Here is a 19,721-nt window from a genome sequence, read left to right as displayed (position 1 = left end):
AAGAATACATTTGTTTGTTTTTATTTGTTTGCTTCAGAGTTGACCCATGTCTGGGGAAAGAATGTGCGGGCCTGTTTCCGGAAACGAAACTTTTAATGTGCCTGCAAAAATGCAGCATTCCTGTGCGGTGATTGACAGAGACCCTGTTTAACCACTTCTGCTCCCTTTAGTATTTGGAACTAGTGTTTTCTGTTCCTTCACATCAACTGAACTGCTCTACTGCTTTCTATGTGCAATTCCTATACAGCAGTTAAATATATGGACTGAAAAATTATCTTCTGCCACCCTCTTTTCCCCAAAAAGTCTCAGTCATGGCTTGCTTTTTTCCTTTCATCTTCTTACCTCAAACCATTTTGGTTTGCTTCCTGCTCTATTTTCTTGTCCATAGTCTAGAACTCATTTAGGGTTCTGCCCCATGAGTGGAAGCGGTTCTAATGGTTGTGCCTGTGCTCTAGTCATAGCTCCATTTCTTGTGCGCTTGCCCTGACTGCCTGAAGATCATGGTCTGGTTTGTTTGAAGTGGAATTGTTGGGGTTTTTTTGTCTTTATGGTAATATTTCAGACTCTAAATGCTAGTGGTTGAGCTGCAGATCTGTAAGTGGTGTAGCAGTTTCTGTAAAACTGGAGGTTTGGTAATCCTGTAGGTGGTCAGGCACACACTTGCCACTCTGGACCACTAAGTTTATTGTTAGCTAAGCTGTCTTGCTTTAAGAGTTGATCTTAGCTGTTAATATAGCACTGTCTTCTCCAAGAGCACTCTGACTCCACTACACTGATTATGCAAGATGTTGGCAGAATGCTGTGGTGCTGCAAAAATTGAACATGTATTGGAAACTTTTATAGCAAGGTTTGTGATAAAATTGAGTGGACAGTCCTCTAGAGCTACATAATAAAATAGAATTGAAAATATGCTGTGCTTTTGGCCATCCTTTCAATTGATTGTTTCTGTGCTTTGTACTCTACCAGTTGTATATCCAATCATGTGAGATTATAAAGATTGATGTAATTCTAAAAAACTATGATCCAATAAAGAATTAGAAGAGGACTTATAAAAGATATATCTGCAATGAAAGATGATGCCTCAACATATAGAACTGGTGAACGGTGTAAAGGTTTCATTTGCTTTGCCTTTCTTCATGTTTTTGGGGTGTGTTTTTTTCTGTTTCACATCAATATTCTGAAAGGGCAGAATTTTGACTCTTAAAATACTGCCTCCCTGTTCCTCTGTGCCTCATACTATTGTTCTTAGTTTTGTACACTTAATTTCTCTAGTCTTATGTAGTTAAAGAACAGGACAGGGAGTGTCTTTTGGTTCAGTGTGTACTAAGGCTTGAAAGAATTGATTGTTTAAAGCTGTCAATTTAAAGTTAATCTAGATAAATCATTGTGTATTTCTTTAACTGAGGATTTGCGTAAAACCATCTAGGGGGTTGTAGGAAGAGAGTCTGGAAACCTTCCTGGTGTACCCAAGAAAGCACCTCCCTCTACACTCACAATGATGTTTGCGCCTTGGGGTATCCTTGAGGACCCAGCTTCTGATCTCCTGAGACCACACAGGCGAAGGAGTAAGGGGGACTGGGCTAGACTGGAAAGAAAGGTGCCAGTTGGAGCTTGGAGGGGTTAAGGAGGCAGCAGTGGGAATCCAGTGCTGCTGTTTGCTTCCTCCCAACCTGTTTCTCTACAGAGCAGAGGTGGTCCTCACTTATCCTTGTACCACTTTCCGAAGTAAAATTGATTGTGTCTCGTAATTGCGGTTGGGGACAGTGGTGGTCTTTCTGTCGTAGAGTTTGGGCAGCATCATTAGCTTTATTTCTATTATATTAACAGTTAAACCAACATTCGTCTGTACGGTGCTAGTCCTGATGGAATTCTGGTTCATGACTGGGGTATGCAGGCAGTGCTGTCATGAAAACAATGAACATGCAAGAAAACGCTGCTTCCTCTTTTAAAATTCCCTGGGCACTAATTATGGCATGCCATATTGAATTTCATTAGCTTCAGTTGAAAAGAATGAAGACTTCAAGATCTTCTTTACCAATAATAATTTTTCTTTTAAATATCTTCAGTTCTTACTATGAGATAATGGTATGCAGTGTTTGACTGTGAATATTTGAAAGAAATAAAAACAATGTTCTGTTCTGTTTTTCAGAGAATGCAGAATCAATCGATCTCAAACAGTTTTTCGACCTACATTTCTCAAATATATATTATGTGTTCTTTGAAAACTTTGTGACTATTGAAGTAGGTCTTAAACAAAAAGGTAAGTATTTAAAATAGAACACTTTTTGTCTTGGTGCTTGTGTTTTTGTTAGAAAATAAAGCAGGGTGTTATAAATAAAGCTGTGTGTCTGTGGTTACAAATGGCAACATTAGCTGTGCGGAAATATGTGTAAGCATTAACTTTGCAAATAAAGGCAGAGCAATTAGAGGTGCATGCAACGGGGGTGAGCAAGGAACATTTGATGACTGGTTTTGCCCTTTTGCAAAGTGAGGATTCTGAAGGTGTTATACTTTTTGTGTTTTGCAGAATTATTCTAAGTTTTGTTTAACAAGATACTGTGTAACTTAATCTCTACCAGCTGTTGATACCATAATAGAAAGTTATACAAACTGTAAATGTTATAAACCATAACTATGAAATATACTTTTTTTTATTTGCAGAAGGAATGCAAAATTAAGGTTGTAGAAATGTATGTTTTTGTTTTACCCATCTAGTGATCTTTGTCAGTGTTCTTTATATTTTGTTTTGATAATGAAAGTGTATCTTCTACTTATTTTTAATTGCATCTAGGTCACAAGTCTCAGAGAGAAGAACTAGATTCTATTCTTTTTATTTTTGAGGTAAGATAACTCGAATATTCCTGTATGAGTGTTTTGCTTTGAATTACGTCTGGTTAAATAACAACAGTACAGCTACTCTACAGTTGCCTGGAAATACGCTTTACATTTAACTGCATTCCTTTTTCCTTTCACTTAGAGTTGAATGTATGTGCTTTGTGTGAGAAGAAAAAGAATTTGACTTGCAGTTTTGCAGGAAGATGTCTTAACTGGAAAAAGATGGGGTTTGCTTCTGCAGATAGTTTATTACTTTTTGGTCGTGCTTCCCCTCCCCCCAAGTATTACACACTGTGAAGTTCTTGTAAAGGTGACCTCTGAATAGTCATGATCTTTTTGACCTTTTGATTGCATGTTATCTCTGATTTTTCTCATGATAAATTACTACTGCTGAATTAGTTTTTATAGATCTCTTTTATTTACGAAAAGATTTGTTATTTGAAAATAGCATTTCCCAATATACTTACCAAAAGCGTATCTTGACTTAATTAAGATTAATTGATCAATTAGAAACTAATTTAATGAAATTGGAACATTTTCTGAGCAGAGACTATAGTTTAGAAATAGCTTAGAATGTCAAGTTTTTGTCTTTCCTTTTTGATGGAGGCTTCTAGTTATAGAACAAGGATTGTGTTTTTTAAAAATACGTAAAATTGAAAACTGATGAATGCTTATCACATGGTTGAATACAAATACAAATTTAAATTTTATTTTTTTTAATTAAGGTACGTTGGTACTTAAAACTGTAGGGTTAGCTGTTACAAGGAGAGTGAGTCTGAAGAGAGCTAGTTCCTACATAAAGGGATATTAGCTGACCTGTGCTTTGGAAGCAGTTGCACAGGCTGCTGGAGGCCAGGAATTCATTTGGGAAATCAGGTTATTTACAGGTTGCTAATGCCTCTTCTATGAATGTTGAAGTGCTGCATAATAGATTTTTAACTGTCTCTGTCACCAACTGTGCTGTTTCTTTCCATCTGAAGATGATCATCCTCCAGTCTAGCTGGAGATGTATTAGACCGTTATTGCCCCAGGTCTTTATTGTTTTGCTGTAGGTAGCTCATTACCCCTCTGTTGAGAAGGCTGAAGCAAGTGTTTGCTTGTGCCACAGAGGCAAGTTGACAGCTGAGCATCTTAGCTTAAGCTGCTAGAAAGGTGGAATAACCTAATACAACCTGTTGTGAACCAGAGCAGCTGAGACGGATACTCATGCCATTCCACTCCCTATGCTATAAGTAGCAATATCGAGCAGAGAGGTAGTGGAGCCACGTAAACTGCAGTAACGTGTGAAGTCGCCAATGCAGGACTTGCCAGACAATCTGTCAGAGCCTTTGGGCTTCTTAGCTTTAGGAATGGGATTATCTTGAAAGGACAGTAGCTTCCAGGGAAAGCAGCGTGGAAATTTTCTAACTTCACCCTTCAGCTTCTGATCTGTGGCTTTTGTGAAAGCACTCTTTGGTCTTCTCAGAGCAGTATCTGCAACATAGATCCTTGGGTTGTTTTTTGTAGAAAATTTTGCAACTCCTTCCGGAAAGGATTCATCAGAGATGGCAATTTCATAGTATTGGTAAGTTGATTTTCTTTCTTTCTTTCTATTTTTTAAATTTTATTTTTTATTAGTAGCTATTAGTAGTTTGTGCTACTCATTTCCTTAACCTTTAAGTGGCATAAGAGGGATTATGGTCTTGAAAGTCTTGCCAGCTAGGAGAAGGGGAAAAAAAAAAACAAACAAAAAACCCACAAAAAACAAATAAAAACCCAAACAAATAAACACACCAATTTAATGAATGCTCTTCTAGAGAGAGTTAAATCTGGGAATCTGGAAATAGAACAGTGGCTGAGAAAGAACAAGCACAGGTGGAAAGTTGCTTTGTAATTATTTTTTTTCCTAACTTTCTCTCTCTTAGTAATGACTTTCAAAATTGGGGTGAGGTCTGTATTTGTAAATGGGGAATGCTGATACTATACACATTAATGACTTGAGAATCATTTACTTTTAATGTATGCATCCCAAAAAGTTCTTGGGGAAAGATGTTATGGGTTATGAGGAAGCTGTGAAAGGTGATCTTTTGTTTTTCCTTCTGGCATTGAGAGAGTTGCCTGAGGATATCAAGTTCACCAAGATTAAATTGGAGATTGCCAAGGACTTGTTTAAAAGTTACTATCAAGTCTGACCGAGAACTCTGACACCTTACTTAAGAAAGAACAAACAAACAAGCATATATATTTTTTTTTTTTTCCTTCTTCTTTTTAGGGTTGATTTTAAAGAAGCTTCTTCACACTGGAAATTCATTAAAGGTATTGGAATAAGTTGTGTACTACTTTTGTCTAAAATGCTTAAAAATACAAATAAGAACATAAGAGCAAGTTTTATAGTAAAGGCACAGGAATGAAAACCATATCATGATTTGTGTGTCATGAAGGAATGACTTCACATGATCAGCTTTACCTCAGTAGAACTACTCACAGTAGTAATGTGTAGTAATAGAGTAGCCAAGTTAAGAGTGGGTGCAAATGATTTGAAGGATTTTGCATTAAAGCAGAAGTAAACCTTAACCATTCATTGTTAGGGGCAAGGAAACTGGTTTTGGGGCTCAGGCTGTCTTGGAAGTGGAAGATTATCTACACCAAAAAAACCTGTTGGTGGATAGTGTAATAATGGTTGACCATGGGACAAAAGCCACCCAAGTGTAACATGTAGATTTGGTACTGTAGCAACCAACCATGCCACTCCTCTCTAAACCACCTGCAGGTTTGGCTGGTGCTGAAATTCTTCAGTGTGAGAGCTAGGAGGTGACTGCTCTAGGACTCCATCACCTTTCTTGAAGAAGGAATGGAAGAGGGTAGAATGGGTCCTTCTGCTGCAAAAAGTTCCCTCTGTTGTTGCAATTCACGAACGCATTTAGAAATTTTACGATGGTCTTCGTATTTTCTGAAAAATTCACATGACATCTTGCAATGCTGTAGTCAAGCAAGTGACTACACACATGTTGGTTTTCTTCCTCTGCTCTCAGAGAAGACCCTGTGAAAGAGATTCTGTGAGGCAAACAGCAGTGAAGATGCCAGGGTTGTCCTTGCATTACAGCAGGAGCAGCAGATGTGTTAGCTTGGCTCTGCTGGTTGCTGGTGGTCATACTGTCTGTCTGTTCTCATCTTTCCTACCATACCCCTTCTCCTTCTTCCTCCAGGACAAATGGAAATGCTTTTGTGTGTTCTGGGACAAGTTAACTTGTTCCGTTTTTTTTCCTTTTAAGATACGGCGAGAGGGTGTGCGTCTCTTTCTTTTGTGGCTGCAAGCACTTCAAAATAACTGTAGTAAAGAACAATTATGGATGTTTTCTTGCTTGATTCCTGGATTTTCATCACCACAGTCTGAATATGGCCCCCGAACACTGGATAATCTCATTAACCCTCCACTTAATGTTCAAGAAAGTAAGTAATTTGGTAATATTACTCAATTCTCTGTGTAATTCAGTTCTCAGCACAGAAAAGGCAAGTTGAACTAACAAAGAACTAACATATGTACTTACCCAGGGAGATTATGGAGCTGTTAATGAGTTTCTTGGCAGTTTATCAGATCTTCCTCCAATAGTAACTTTGTCTTTTTTTGTTTTCAGTGTGGGATGGTTTTTGTTTTGTGGTTTGTGGTTTGGTGTTTTTTTTTTTAAGTATGCCTATAGTAGCTTAAGATATAGTGACTGAAAGTAAACTGACCAATTTTATGTAGTTCTTGAGAATTACAAGCAGATGCTGCATCTACTGCAGACTTGCACAGGCAGATTGTGTTTGTGTTGAACATTTGCACTGGCTTTGGCCATACTCTAGGGAGCAAGCTATGCAAAGCAGTTTCTGGTATGACCTTCAAGAGAATGTATGGTCATTAGGGCAATGCCTAAAGTCAAATGGTTGATCTTCCTGCTGTGTCTGTGTATGGCAAGGCAATTAAAGCTGTGGTATTCTTGTGGCTTGGAATCTTCCAAAAGAATTGGACCTTGTAAATTGCAAAACCTGAGGTCAGAAACGTCTGCATCAGTGAAAAGGCTTGAGCATTCTGAAATAAGCTTTTTATACTTTCTAGATTTGTGGTTTGTTTTTTTTAAAATGTGAAGATCATTATCTTGACTCTAATCAATAGAGAGAGGATGATTTTTCTCTTAATGATTCTTACAACAGTTTTTCCTTTGACTGTTCATTCTAGCAGTAAGTATCAGATACTGGTTACTTTGGGAAGCCTCTTGCCTCCCAACTCAATTTATTCCTGTTAGTAGGATTTTAAGCTCATTTATTAATGAATTGCAATTGGATGGGGTCGTAACTGCAAACTGTGCATTCACATAAATGTGAATAAGACGCTAACCACTTTTTCCTCTGAACATGAAGTGCTGTTGACTTTTTTCCACCTCCACCCAATGTTTTAAAGCTGACACAAGCATTGGTCGTAGAAGCAAGCAGTGTCTCCTTGACTGGTAATTAAATTTACTGAAACTTAGCTATCCTACCGTGAAATTCATCTGATCTGCAGATGAAAGTTTGCTACATACTTTAAGCCCTGTTTTGAAGTTATCTTGTGTTATACCTCTACAGTGGGAAAGGGGGAACAAATCTAAAGGGGATGTAGGCAGCACAGAAATGCAGAGTGCAGAGAGTGAAATGCGAACATCTAACTACAGGAATAAGAGAAAAATAAACTCTGAAGTAGCTTCACTGTAGAGGCAAAGGAAGGTTAGAGCTAGTAAAACTTAACACAAATCTAATTTATCAACTGCTAAATGAACAAAATCATGAGAGATGTAAATAAAGACTTGGCATTTGTGCAACACAAATGTTACACTATTGTTTGCATAAAATCCAAAAGAAATGGATTAGGCCTTCTGGAAAAATTGGGTCTTGGCAGGTAGATTCCCAAGGTGCATAAGGAGAACTTAGTTATTATCCGCTGTGTTTTTATATATGTAAGAAATTAGTTCTATGGTAGTTTATTAGCTAAAATTGCCTAACTTTCATTAGTCTATGGGTGGATTGTTTTGCCTTTAACTGACTCTGCTTACCCCAGTATATTTCTACTTTTATAACTTGGTAGATACTTATGCATGAGAAGAAATGGTCTAAATGTTAGATATACTTCTTTTTTCTTTTTTAAATAGCTCAAGTGACTATAGAGGAAATCACTCCACTTGTTCCTCCACAATCAGGAGATAAAGGACAAGAAGATTTAACGAGCTATTTCTTAGAAGCACTTTTGAAATACATAGTAATTCAGGTATGGTCTATAGTTTTCAAGGAAACTGATATGAAACAACTAACACATGTTTGTCCATTACGAGAAGACATTTACTAGTAGCACTGCAAATGTATATAAAAATGTTTTAAACATTCCTTCCCCTTGCCCCTCCCTCAAATGTCCTTCCTAAAAAGCAAATTCTCCTACAAAATCTTCAGTTGTCTATGTGAAGATTCATAGGTCTGTTGCCACAGGGTCTTGCATCAGATTGCAGCATGGAGAAAAAACAAGACTTGTCATTCACTTCCAGCAATGCTGATTTCAGCTCCCTTCCTATTTTCACCTCCCCCTCCCCACCCTATTGCCTTCAACCAGCGGAAGGATCAAGTAGGCTCACTCTTACCATGTGGGTTTTATGGTGGTCAGTGACTTGCTTTTCAAACTAAGGGGAACTTGGAACTGAAAGCATTGGATTTTTGTGATAAAGGCTTTTAATGAGTCCCAAAGTTTTGCTGGCCTTTTTCCTAGGTTTATGCTTGGGCTAACTGGCAAAACCAAACAGAAGTAGGAAGTCAGACTTAATGGTCTGTAAGTCTGGGACTACCAGTGTCTGTGCTTAAGGTCATATTTTTCCTCCAGCTGTCTTTCTGGAATTTCTACTATTGCAGTAGATTAACCATACAGCCTCTCCATTCTTTAATGGAAACACTGGGCTACTGGAAAGCCCTGGTTAGTAGAAATGCTCCAGGGTGTTTAGAGCCTGACACAGACATTATGGCTTTCCAGCAAGAGCTTGCAGGGTGACGGGAGGGTGTAGTTTGTTTGGGTGTTTTTTCTGGTCAACAAGATATTTCGTGTCCAGAACTTGCAGGGGTGGTGCCATGACTCCTGTTGGTATCTTAACTGTACTTTCTGGGACTTCAGTTTTAGGAGACTTGTAAGCTCAGGCGTAATACAGCACATTACACAGAGAAAATTTAGGATTACCGCTACAGCTGAGCAAGTGAACCTCTTCAAAAGAGAAGCAATGGGAAACAGTACATATTCCAAATGATTCAGGTCTGACAAAGCTTATGAGTTAGGTTCTGCTTGAAAGTAGCTGCACTGCTGAGATTGCACTCTCCTAGTGGCATTGCTGTGTGAACACTAGGTAATAAGATCTTGCAGATCCCAAGCTACCTAAAAGGCGGATTATGGACCTGAACTGTGCACAGAAAATGAAAACTTGAATGAGTATCTAGTCCACGGTGTGCAACTCAGGTGCATGCTATGTCCTTCCCTTTGTACTTTGACACAATTATGATCTCAGCCAGTACTTGAAATGCTTAGGACAGGGCATGGCAAGAGCTCCTGTCAAAAGCTGTGGCCTGGCCATTGTATTTTGTGTAGTTGATTTGCTGGCCAGTTAGCACATGCTGCTTCTGAGCCTGCTGTGCAGTCATATGCGCAGCAAACTGCTTGACTGCATGACATGCTGTAGGTGTTCCAGCGTACTGCCTACTGGATCAGACTTGTCCAGCAGAACTCAGTTGGGTATCTATCCATAAGTTTTTCTTCATACTTCGCAGATTATGCTAGAGAGGATGGACAGTGCACAAATATGGCCAGTGTTAAACTGAAACATTTCATGACTTCACTTTGTCTTACTCTGTGAATTTACAGTGCTGGAATAATTTGCGATGTCATTCTGTTGCTTCCAGCATCTCCCAGTTTGAATAGAGATCATCATACTTGTGATTTGTAGGGTAAACTTGATGGTGACTGTTCACTTTGAATAAAAATACTCCTTGCATTCTTGAAGACAACTATTCTGTCTGTAATAAATTGGTAGTATTATATTTAAATTTAGGTAAGTCATCAAGATGGGTGTCATAGAACTTGTTCGCTATGTAAATGCTAAAGTCTTTTGCTGAAGCCTCTTTACAGGTACTGGTAATTTCAAGCTGAATAGTTACTTCTTTGTTATCAAGTTCTGCTAAAGGACTTAATGTGGCTAATTTCTATGTATTAGTCACCCGTTCTATTGAATTTTATTGGGGGCATATATATGTGTGTATATTCCATTCTAAAGGCCCATTACCCTGAAAATAGATCGTAATAGAACTGTGGACTTTAAGTAAGGAATAGAGGGGGAAAAAAGGAAAAAAAAAAAAGGGGGGGGGGCAGGGAAGGAGTGACACATGAGGGGAAGAAAAACCAAAGCTTCTTTTGTTTTAATTATGCTACACTTGACAGATTACCCAGCTGTGCAGGCAGATGGATTCTCCAGGACAAAGATGTAAACTGCATGTTGGGTTTATTATTAAGGAGAACTTATAATGGTTTTCAGTAGGAAAACATTTCATAATGGGGTAGGCTTAGCACTCATGATCCATGAAAGTAGGTTTGTGTAATTCAACTTTAAAGTTGTATCTTCTGCCGCTTGTGGTTGACAGATTTGTTTCATATTGCCAACCGCACGAATGAATCCAAGTACCTATTATAATGAATATGTGGACACTTGTTGGTTGAAATGTGTTGAATTGTCAAACAAATGTTCAGAGTAGCACGGGTAATTGTCCTTTTCTTATAAAACATTTTGAAATATAAAACCAGTTTTATTAAAAACAATCAATTTGGATTTACTCCCTGACTTGGCAAGTTGACCATAAAAGCAGATGTATTTCTATTGATTTCAGTATTTGATGTGTTCAAGTTCATTTTGAAGCAACCTTTTGGAAGAGAACAGTCTTTTTCATTGACATTTCCTAGCTAGTTTGTTCCATCTCTCTGAAAGTGTTTATTAAAATGCATATGATTTTGTTCCAAAGAAATAACTTATAAAGAAGACGTTTCATCAGTCATCTTTCTCTTCTACTTCTAGATGTTTACTTTGTCCAACGTCTTCTTTTTTTTAAGGTTAAGAGTTTAGAATGGAAGAACAAGGAAAACCAGGAAAAGGGATTTTCATTTTTATTCTCAAATTTTAAGAAATACTACTTACCTTCCATTTTCCCAAACATCTGTAAGGAGACCAGCTTGTATAACCCTATACTTGGTAAGTGTTAACACAGCTCATAGAATCATTACATTTTCTGTAATAGAGAGTCTAGCAAAGCAGGTTTTTGCTTGAGCCGTGTTGCCCATAAAGAACATTCTCCAAAAGTATTTCTTAGGAGAGAACATGTTATGGTTCCTGTTCATTGTTTTCACTTCTCTATTCGTGGAGGCACCTGACCCTTTCATTAAAGTCAATCTTGCTGTGTTAACCTGATTCAGGAAAATAAAATATTCTTGTAAAACAGTTCTTTAATGTGACCTCTGTTGTCGATTTAAGTTGTGCTCTGTAGAGAAACTGCTGCTGCTGAGATAAAAGATGTTAGTGTGCCGTTCTTTGGGGGATGTTGGCTTTATCTGTACAGAATCATAGCATTTGGATAATCCAGTGCTTGCTCATAGTTCAGACACGGCAAAGTTAGTTATGATTTTGTCTCACTTGTGTTTTGTTAAGAGCTTGCAGTAGGAAGAGGAAGCTAGGGTTTAACACAACCTTTAAAGCTGATGGTGCTAGAATTTATCTTTCCATGTAGAGTGGAAATTTAGGTGTTTGCTAAGCAAACCTAGCTAGAGTTTTGCTCAGAGGTTTTTAGCCTATTCCATACTAGAATGTTGTTTGCAAATCTTGATTTTGCTAGCTCAGGTTTGCATGCACCTGTGCACATGTTGGTTATAAGCCAATGGAGTTCAAGGCTCTTGTTTGCAAAGCAGTACAATATACGCAGGCTTTAAGCTGCCATTTCGTTACTTGAATAATACGGACACCTCACTGCTCCTCTTACCTGTTGACGGCAGCATCTCACAAGGATTAATAGTGATCTGCAGACGCAATTTCATATTCTAAAATCAAGCTGTCAGGGAAGTTTGCTGAAAAGGTCTTCGTTTCTGTGAGTCTACGTACGTGCATTTGGATTGTGGCTTGCTTTAGAGGTGGATATTTCAAAACAATATTCTTCTGGGAAAGGCAAACCTTGGACCTTCTCATCTAGGGGAAAAGCAACAGTATAAATCCAGCCATAAGCAACGGTAGAACAACAGTTGTGTGAAGATACTGAAGAGGTTCAGTGATAAAGTAGCTACAAGAAGGATGATAAGGAACGCTGAGAAAGCAAACCTACTGCTGCTTGACATCCTCGAACAGGAAATGTGGAAATTATGTTTTGTCTTTCTATGAAGATCTTGATTGAGTCTTCCATAGAAGCGTTACTGTAGTCCTCTCTTTTTCTGTGAACTGTAAACAAGAAACTTCCAAGGCCTTAGTAAAGAAGAGGAGAATGGGGAACAAGAAGAAATGGGCACAGATCTCCAAAACTACTGTCAGTGCCTTAAACTGTGCAAAGTCAGCAACAATGGCAAGGATTTGGGCAAGAATACAGTAATTAAAGCAACAGAAACGCTGGTAAGTAGAATAGTATTTTTTCCTCTAAGAAGTTCTTCTCTAGCATGCATCTTCCCACCCTATTTGAAAACAATCCTGTGTCTATTTTGAATAAAATTGACAGCATTTAGGCAGAATGCTACTACTAAAAATGATTCTTACACTAATGGTGTAATGTTTAATTTAGGAGAAGTCATAAGGCACAAATCAAAATGGTTGTTTTAGTGAGCAAGCATTGACACAGGGCTTTACTGGAGATAGTATATTGGGTTGAGATTTTTTCTTTTTTTTTTTTTTTTTTTTCTTTCTGTTAAGCATTGATTATAGTAACAAGCACTGAGCATTCCAGTTACAAGAAACTAGTATTGCACCTCCTCCAAATTCTGGCTTGAGCATTGGCTTAGAAGAGCAATACAGACTTAGAAGAGTCCATGAGATTGATTTGGTTTGTCTTTTAACATCTGTTTAGATTCTGTAGTCTTTAGAAAATGTTTAGTAAGAACTACAGATATGGCAGTAAGATTCCAGGGACATTGTTTCTTCCATCGTAGTAATGGACCTTTCTGTGCCATTTCCAGGCCATTTATGTGAGCTCCTTCAATTACAGGGAAACAATAAAGTGGGCTGTCATACAGCTCTCTACAGCTTCTCGTTCCTTCTGAACCCTTTATTGCCTTCAAAAGTAAGCATAGTCAAAACTACAAGTGTCCACCATTATAGCTGTGTTTTTGCTAGCCTTTTCAGTTTCTACCTTGTGTACGTCTTCCACTACCTACAGCTTTCTGCCCTTTTTGGCACCAGCCCACATCTAGTTCCCAGAGGGAGAAGAGTGGGAGGGGAGTGGTGGGGGAGCCCAAAACAAAACAGAAAAAAAAAAAGGAAAGTTAGGGGAAGGGAATGTTTTCTTTTTGTGCTGCTTGAGTCAATTTAATAAGCTTCTGTTTTGCTTTGGGTTTATGTCAGTGTCCTCATCTGGAACTTTGACACCTACTTCCAAGATGGACAGAAATGTGAAAATACAAGAAATGAGTGAAGGAGAATACATTTGGGAAGCAACTGCAGCACATAATACAGTTGAGAAGAGAATAGAGAGAGAGGATGTTCTGAGAGAGTATCGTGAAGCTACAGGAGAGAGTGTGCTGTGAAGACATTTACTGCATGTCTACTGGATGTCTTGTCATTCTGAAAATACTGCCAATATTGCAGCCTTCATGCCCTGCTGAATGCTGATACCAGAGAGAACCGATTTTTGCATCTTTAAATACTGTGCTACCAGGCATTTTCTTCCTCCTTTCACTGATTGTGCTGTTATATGTGCTTCTGTTTAAGTTATATTAATTTTTAGTTTTCTTAGTAACCTGCTGCTTTCTACGGAATGAAAACAATGTACTGGTTTTTATTTGTAGTAAATAAACTCTTTGTAAGCTTTTTTAAAAGTGTTCTGTGCATTGGTTACTTAGGTGGAAGGTATGCAAGAGTAATGTAATTCTTTTTTTTTCCCCTCCTCTAAAAGTAGTGCTTCCATTAAAAGTAGTAGATGTAAGTTTAAAGTCTGTTCTGGAAACATTCCTCAGTTTAGCAGCACCGTTAGTATCTTTGAACTGCCTTCTGGCCCGTAAAACCATGGAACGTATCTCTTACTCCTGGACTGCAAGCTATAGAAGAGTTGAGGCAGTGATGAAATACCATCTCTGTCCAGTCTATCACTCTCCCTATCTGGATAGGACCATCATTTTCCATGCCTCTTTGTTACTGTTTTTTGTTGGTTTTGGTTTGGTTTTGGTTTTTTTTGGTGTGCTGTCACCAGGTGAAAATCATGGGACTGAAACACCAGCAGCAGGGTATATTCTGACAGTATGTCAGAATTGGTACTCAGACAAATTTTCATCTGCTTTTTGTATCAGAGCAGATCTCATATTTGCCCTTCTAGAGCTAGGAACAGAGTTGGCATGCCACTCCCAGAGAAATGTCATTTGCACCTGAAGGTTTTGTAGCTACCTCAAATTGATGATTGGTATTGCAGAACTGTTCTGCACCCTGTCTTGGGTTGTGAAACCTAGAAATGACATTTTGCAGTGTTGAGTTGGCTGATAGATGGCTGGAGTTGAACTGGGCTGTTAATACTTTTCCCTGCAGGGAAATGTGCGTTATGAGCAACTTAAACATGTGTCCCCGCTCCGCTAGCTTTGTAATGTTTTTACTGCCCGTGTCGGTTCCATCCACATCAAGTTATTAAGGACTGTCGCTGTTTTCTAAAGCAGATTCAGGAATACTGATGACACTGGCAGCATCTTTGTCACTAGCACAGCAGAGAACCAGAAGAGCTAAACAGTTCTGAGCTATCATGTAGAACATGGGATGGAGAAAATGGAATTGTAGACCCCAAATAGCCACAGTTCCTGCCAGTTGGCATCCTGCTGGACATCATTCATTACATTCCCTGTAAGCCAGTACAGAAGCTATGGTCACAGAACCATCTTTCAGCTGAGTCATAGGAAGGTGCGTGCACCTTTGCTCTGACAGCAATGTCCAGCAAAATTAGCTAGTGCAGATGTGGCATTAGATGAAGCTGCAAAACTCATGTGGCTTTTGGAGCAGGATTTCTCTCTGTTCTATTAATCTTTCACCTATTGCAGGGCCAGAAGAAGCTGTGTTTATTGCAGCTGCTGCTAGAATACAGTTTGGAATTAAAACTCTCCCATTGTAGCCATGATTAGATGCTGGGATGTATATCAGTAAAGAACTGATGACGATTATTGCTAATTATATTGCTTTATTGTGGATTGCTGCAGACCAACAGAGAGGTCTTTCTAGGCATGCATTAGGAAGCGTGGTGATCTCTTGCATCTGAACTGCATCTGCTTTTCCTAGTAGGTTTGGTAGTAGGCGATAGGTGATATATAGGACTCTCTCTCTCAAAAAAAAAAAAAAAAAAGCTGCAAAATAGTGTGAGTTACATAAGCTGTTGCTTAGTAATGTAAACAACTATAAAGACTTCTTAAAAATTAAGAAATTGGACAAATCTTAATTCTGTATGAAAATAGTTTTCTTGTATAGGTCATTTTATAGTCTAGTTAACAATTATTTTGCTACTTAAAACTCCTTTGTAGTTTTCAATGAAAGTGTAAAGTATTGAGTTTGCTGAAGTTTAGCTTTAAATATTGAGCAAAGCATGTAGCTTTTAAAAAGCTGAAAACAATGAACAGAAATGTGTTTACTTGTTTAGAAAAGAAATGCAAGGAAGGACATAAGGCTCTAGAAATCTCTTTCAGATAACAAATTAAAGGTTTTGCATAGCAGAAACAAGTTGCTGTCAATATTATCTTCCTCCAGGAGAAAATTACAGCCTTTTGATGTCTTAAAGTCTAGTCTTGACATTTTCTCTATCATGTCCATTTCGGCACATCTTGGGATGAGCTGTGCAACAGTGAATATGGAAAAAACAGCACCTCTGAAAGTTCACATGTATTGGTTATGGTTTTAGGATTTCTTTCTTATATAGAGCTTTCTCTCTGCGCATAGTTTTAAGATGTTGTGTTTCTTTACAGATATACCACAAATGAGACCAAAGCCACACTATGTAATGGTTAAGAAAGATGCTGAAACCAATGAGGCAGTATATTGCACAAAGGAACCTTTTATTAAGGCTCGTGTTATTGTCATTCGATGGTTGGTGTCTTTCTGGCTTGAGCCAAAACCCCACACAGGACCTCATATTCCTGGGATAGAAGGTGAAAATGTGCCAAAGAATATTCAGGTAAAACCAAATATACTAAGAAGTGTTTGTTTTCATGTTTTGGTTTTAATTGTTATGTCAGTAGTGTGCACTCATCTGATAATTACAACTAATGAAGAAATAAAAAAAGAATTTCTGAACAAATTTTCTGCTTATGAATTCACTTTAGAAGGACTCACTATGCTTTTTTTTTCTAATTCTGCTGTTTTGTTTTTAATCAAATAGACATAAACCTTGAAATGCAATGAATCTTATTTTTGTTTGGTTTTTTTCTCTTAATTCTTTGTACTGTTTTAAATTATACTGTTGTATAACTTAAATTGTTGTATAACTTAAATTGTTGTACTAAAAGTGAGCTATGGAATATTCTTTAATTTTTGTTTCAGAGAGCAGCTGCTAGCATGGCTTTAAGGGAGGACAACAAAAATGACAGTACTGATAAGCAGGATAGAAATGCAGAGCCAGAGCAATCTCATTCTAATACAAGTACTCTAACAGAGAGAGAACCAAGTTCTTCCAGTCTCTGCAGTATTGATGAAGAGCATTTAACTGATATTGAAATTGTCCGGAAAGTCTTTTCTTCTAAAAGAAGCAATGTTAATTTTCTAACTGAGATTTTTCGACAGGTAAAGAACCCTCTTTAGAATGCACGAATCTTGATTATTATATTGTAAATGATCATTATGTCATGGTTTTCTTTCAGAAGCATTTGCTAAGCAGAATATTATATAAATGTTTTTTTCTGTCATTGTGCCTTTAAGATTTAAGAATTGAAAAGTTAAAATTCTGAAGTATTTGCTGTGTAGAATATCCTCAGTTCCTGATTTTTCTAGTTTTATTTCTTTAATAACCAATTTGACAACATTTAACTTGGACTTTACAGTTTCCCATAGACAGGAATGTTTGATCTTTTCGTACATCAACCCCATAGCTATTAGGGCTCACAACCAAGCATATTAAAATAAGCCTCCTGCGGGAGTCTGCAGCTGTTAAAGAGCTGATTTTAGGAGCAGTTGAATGTCCTTACCTTGAGAGTGTTCATCAGAAGAGCGAGACAGGTGGCCATAGAAGGTAATGGCTTCTGCTTCTGACTTTACTGCAACCAGAAATGCTAGCTGAGCATACTCAAAATAGTGTTTCTCAACTGGAAACTATTTAAACAAATTTAAACTGAGAACATATGCTGTAATATGAGGTCTTTATAACGTGAAAATACATAACTTTGAGTTCAATGTAGGAGAATAGAACAAGGTAGATTTTCTTTATGCCCCATGCTATAGATCAAAAGATGAAGAGATTTTTCTGAATAATAGTGAAGAAAAATATACTAAGTTTCCCTTGAAATGTGTGACACTAATTGCTTTAAACAGCAGAAAACTTAAACATTTTAAAAACTCCGGTATATCTGGATGAAATGGTATTTTCAAATGGGGCAAATAAATGTCAGAAGCTTATCCACATCCGGTGTGTTGAAAACCTTCAACATGTTGCTGAAGGAGATAACAAAGTTGCCAGAATTCAGCTGTCACTCAAGGGTTTACAGTATGAGACATTCAATGTAGAGTCTAAATTGTTGATGGTCTATTTAGAAACTCTCACCCCAGTGAAAGGGACAGTGAATGCAATTTTCTTTGTTTTTTTTCACAAGGCACTCTTTGAGTTACGTAGATTATTTGGATTTCATGTGTAGTTATGAGATCTCATTTAGGTAATTGTTTAACCAGAAATTTTCAGTGTAAGTTAATTTCTAATATGCCAGATGTTTGTAATGTTTCTAAAATATTAGGACTAAGTTATTCCAGTGAGCAGGAGGTTTCAGTTTTACTGAACGGTGGGAAGATTGTCTGTAGAAAAAAAAGGTTTATGCGTTTTAGACTCCAGGGTGCAAAAAATGTCTATGGGCTTGCATCAGACTGTTAGATTTCATGAGTGATAGTGTGTGAATGATGAACTTGTCAGTTGAATTCTGAAATACACAACAAAATTCTTTTTAGTGCCATACTGGTATGAAATGTCTGTTTCCAGAGAACATACTGCTTCTGTCAAGTGGGCACTACTTAGAGGCATGGGCAATGAGTTTTCAACATTCACACCGTGGACTCCATTGAAGTATGTGTTAGCGTAGTTTATCTGTTCTTTATTTTTAATACAGTTAGGGCATCATGGTCTCTGGTAAATGTATTTATAGTTAGTTAAAACCTGATTAATATTAACAGTTCCTGTCTGAGACTAGTTGTTACCAGCACAGCAGATACAGCAAACCTCCTGAAGAGGGCACTGATCCGCCATCGCACTGATTCAAATGCATGCTTTTTGGAAACGGTAATTCTGAAGTCTTTTCAGGGAGTCATTTGTTTTAAGGATACTGTTTTGTAAAATCTCATTTAGCTAAAGATAAGGTACATGACTACCAGTGATGACTGTCACTTGAATTTTTCTTGGTCATTAGAACTGATTTAACTCCACTCTTCCAAATCCCTTGAATGGAAGACGTTGTAATAAACTTCTGCTCATTCTTTTTGTACACTTTTGATGAGTGTTTAGGTCTTAATTTCGGCAAGGTAGGTGTTGAGTAGATATGGCTGTATGGATTCTCATGTCTCTGTCTTTGGCAGTGAAGTTTTCAGAGTACTTTCTTGACAAATTTTCTTGTTCAAACATTTTTTTTCATGTGTTCAGTTTACAGATTAAGTGAGCAAACATTTAGGTTTAGGAGTGATTTATTTGTTAAGATCTACAGTGGCTGTATTTTTTTTTTCCTGCCTTATCCCTTAGAACCTGTACGTTATAGAGCTCAACTTGATTTCAAGTATTGTAACTGGGTTTTTGTTTGTTTCTTTTTCTACTCACAGGCATTTCTGTTGCCGATATGTGAAGCAGCTGCCATGAGGAAAGTGGTAAAGGTGTATCAGGAGTGGATTCAGCAAGAAGACAAGCCTTTATTTATGAAAGAACCTGAAGAAATAATGCAGTGCACAACTGAAGATTGTGATGAAAATGTTGTTGACCACAATTCATCAGAGAAAGCAAAAGAAAGAGAAGAGGTAAAATATTGTTTGTTAATATTTGCACATCTTTTTGATAAGCTAGTAGACAGAGAAGTGGCCGCCTTGACAGATTGTATGTCGTTTAATTTGATATCAGAGCATCTCTTGGGGAAAATCAATGGTAATTAAACAGTGAATGAATGAGCTACCAATTTGATCCATTATCTGTAGATTTGCAGTGTGGTTAGTTCAATTTAAAATTTCATATAGTTTTATGAACTGTTCTCAAGATGCGGATTATACAGTAAGCCAACCTTCAGCTGTGTAAAAATTGTGTACAGATAAAAGGATGAGGAAAATAATAGTTATTTTATCCAGATACTTTAAAATAATTGCTACAAACTTTTTAAAACATAGTTGTGTCTTTAAGATGCATCTTAAACATCTGTCTACCGTTGTTTATTTTTTAATATTTCTTATGTCCTTTTTCCTTTAATATAAAACCAAAATACTTGTCTACAAAGGTATGGG

At 37.5% G+C, this 19,721-nt stretch overlaps 1 protein-coding gene across 1 annotated transcript in view; it reads left to right on the top strand.

The window, feature by feature from the left end:
• Positions 1-1,495: 1,495 nt before the first annotated feature.
• Positions 1,496-19,721, top strand: part of RALGAPA1 (Ral GTPase activating protein, alpha subunit 1 (catalytic)) — a gene marked incomplete at its 3' end in the record, with an annotated part of 56,915 nt that continues 38,689 nt past the window's right edge. The window contains exons 1-11 of the mRNA XM_009697374.1: positions 1,496-1,565; positions 2,150-2,260; positions 2,792-2,841; positions 4,342-4,399; positions 5,087-5,130; positions 6,087-6,264; positions 7,977-8,092; positions 10,952-11,090; positions 16,016-16,224; positions 16,590-16,829; positions 19,056-19,247. Of these exons, the coding sequence (XP_009695676.1) occupies positions 1,496-1,565; positions 2,150-2,260; positions 2,792-2,841; positions 4,342-4,399; positions 5,087-5,130; positions 6,087-6,264; positions 7,977-8,092; positions 10,952-11,090; positions 16,016-16,224; positions 16,590-16,829; positions 19,056-19,247 (1,407 nt within the window). The remainder of the gene's footprint in view (positions 1,566-2,149; positions 2,261-2,791; positions 2,842-4,341; positions 4,400-5,086; positions 5,131-6,086; positions 6,265-7,976; positions 8,093-10,951; positions 11,091-16,015; positions 16,225-16,589; positions 16,830-19,055; positions 19,248-19,721) is intronic.

The sequence above is a fragment of the Cariama cristata genome, unplaced genomic scaffold (genome assembly GCF_000690535.1).
Source record: "Cariama cristata isolate BGI_N322 unplaced genomic scaffold, ASM69053v1 scaffold13443, whole genome shotgun sequence".
Lineage (NCBI taxonomy): Eukaryota > Metazoa > Chordata > Aves > Cariamiformes > Cariamidae > Cariama > Cariama cristata.
The sequence above is the reverse complement of the archived record's forward strand: the minus strand, read 5'-3'. Positions and strand labels throughout refer to the sequence as shown.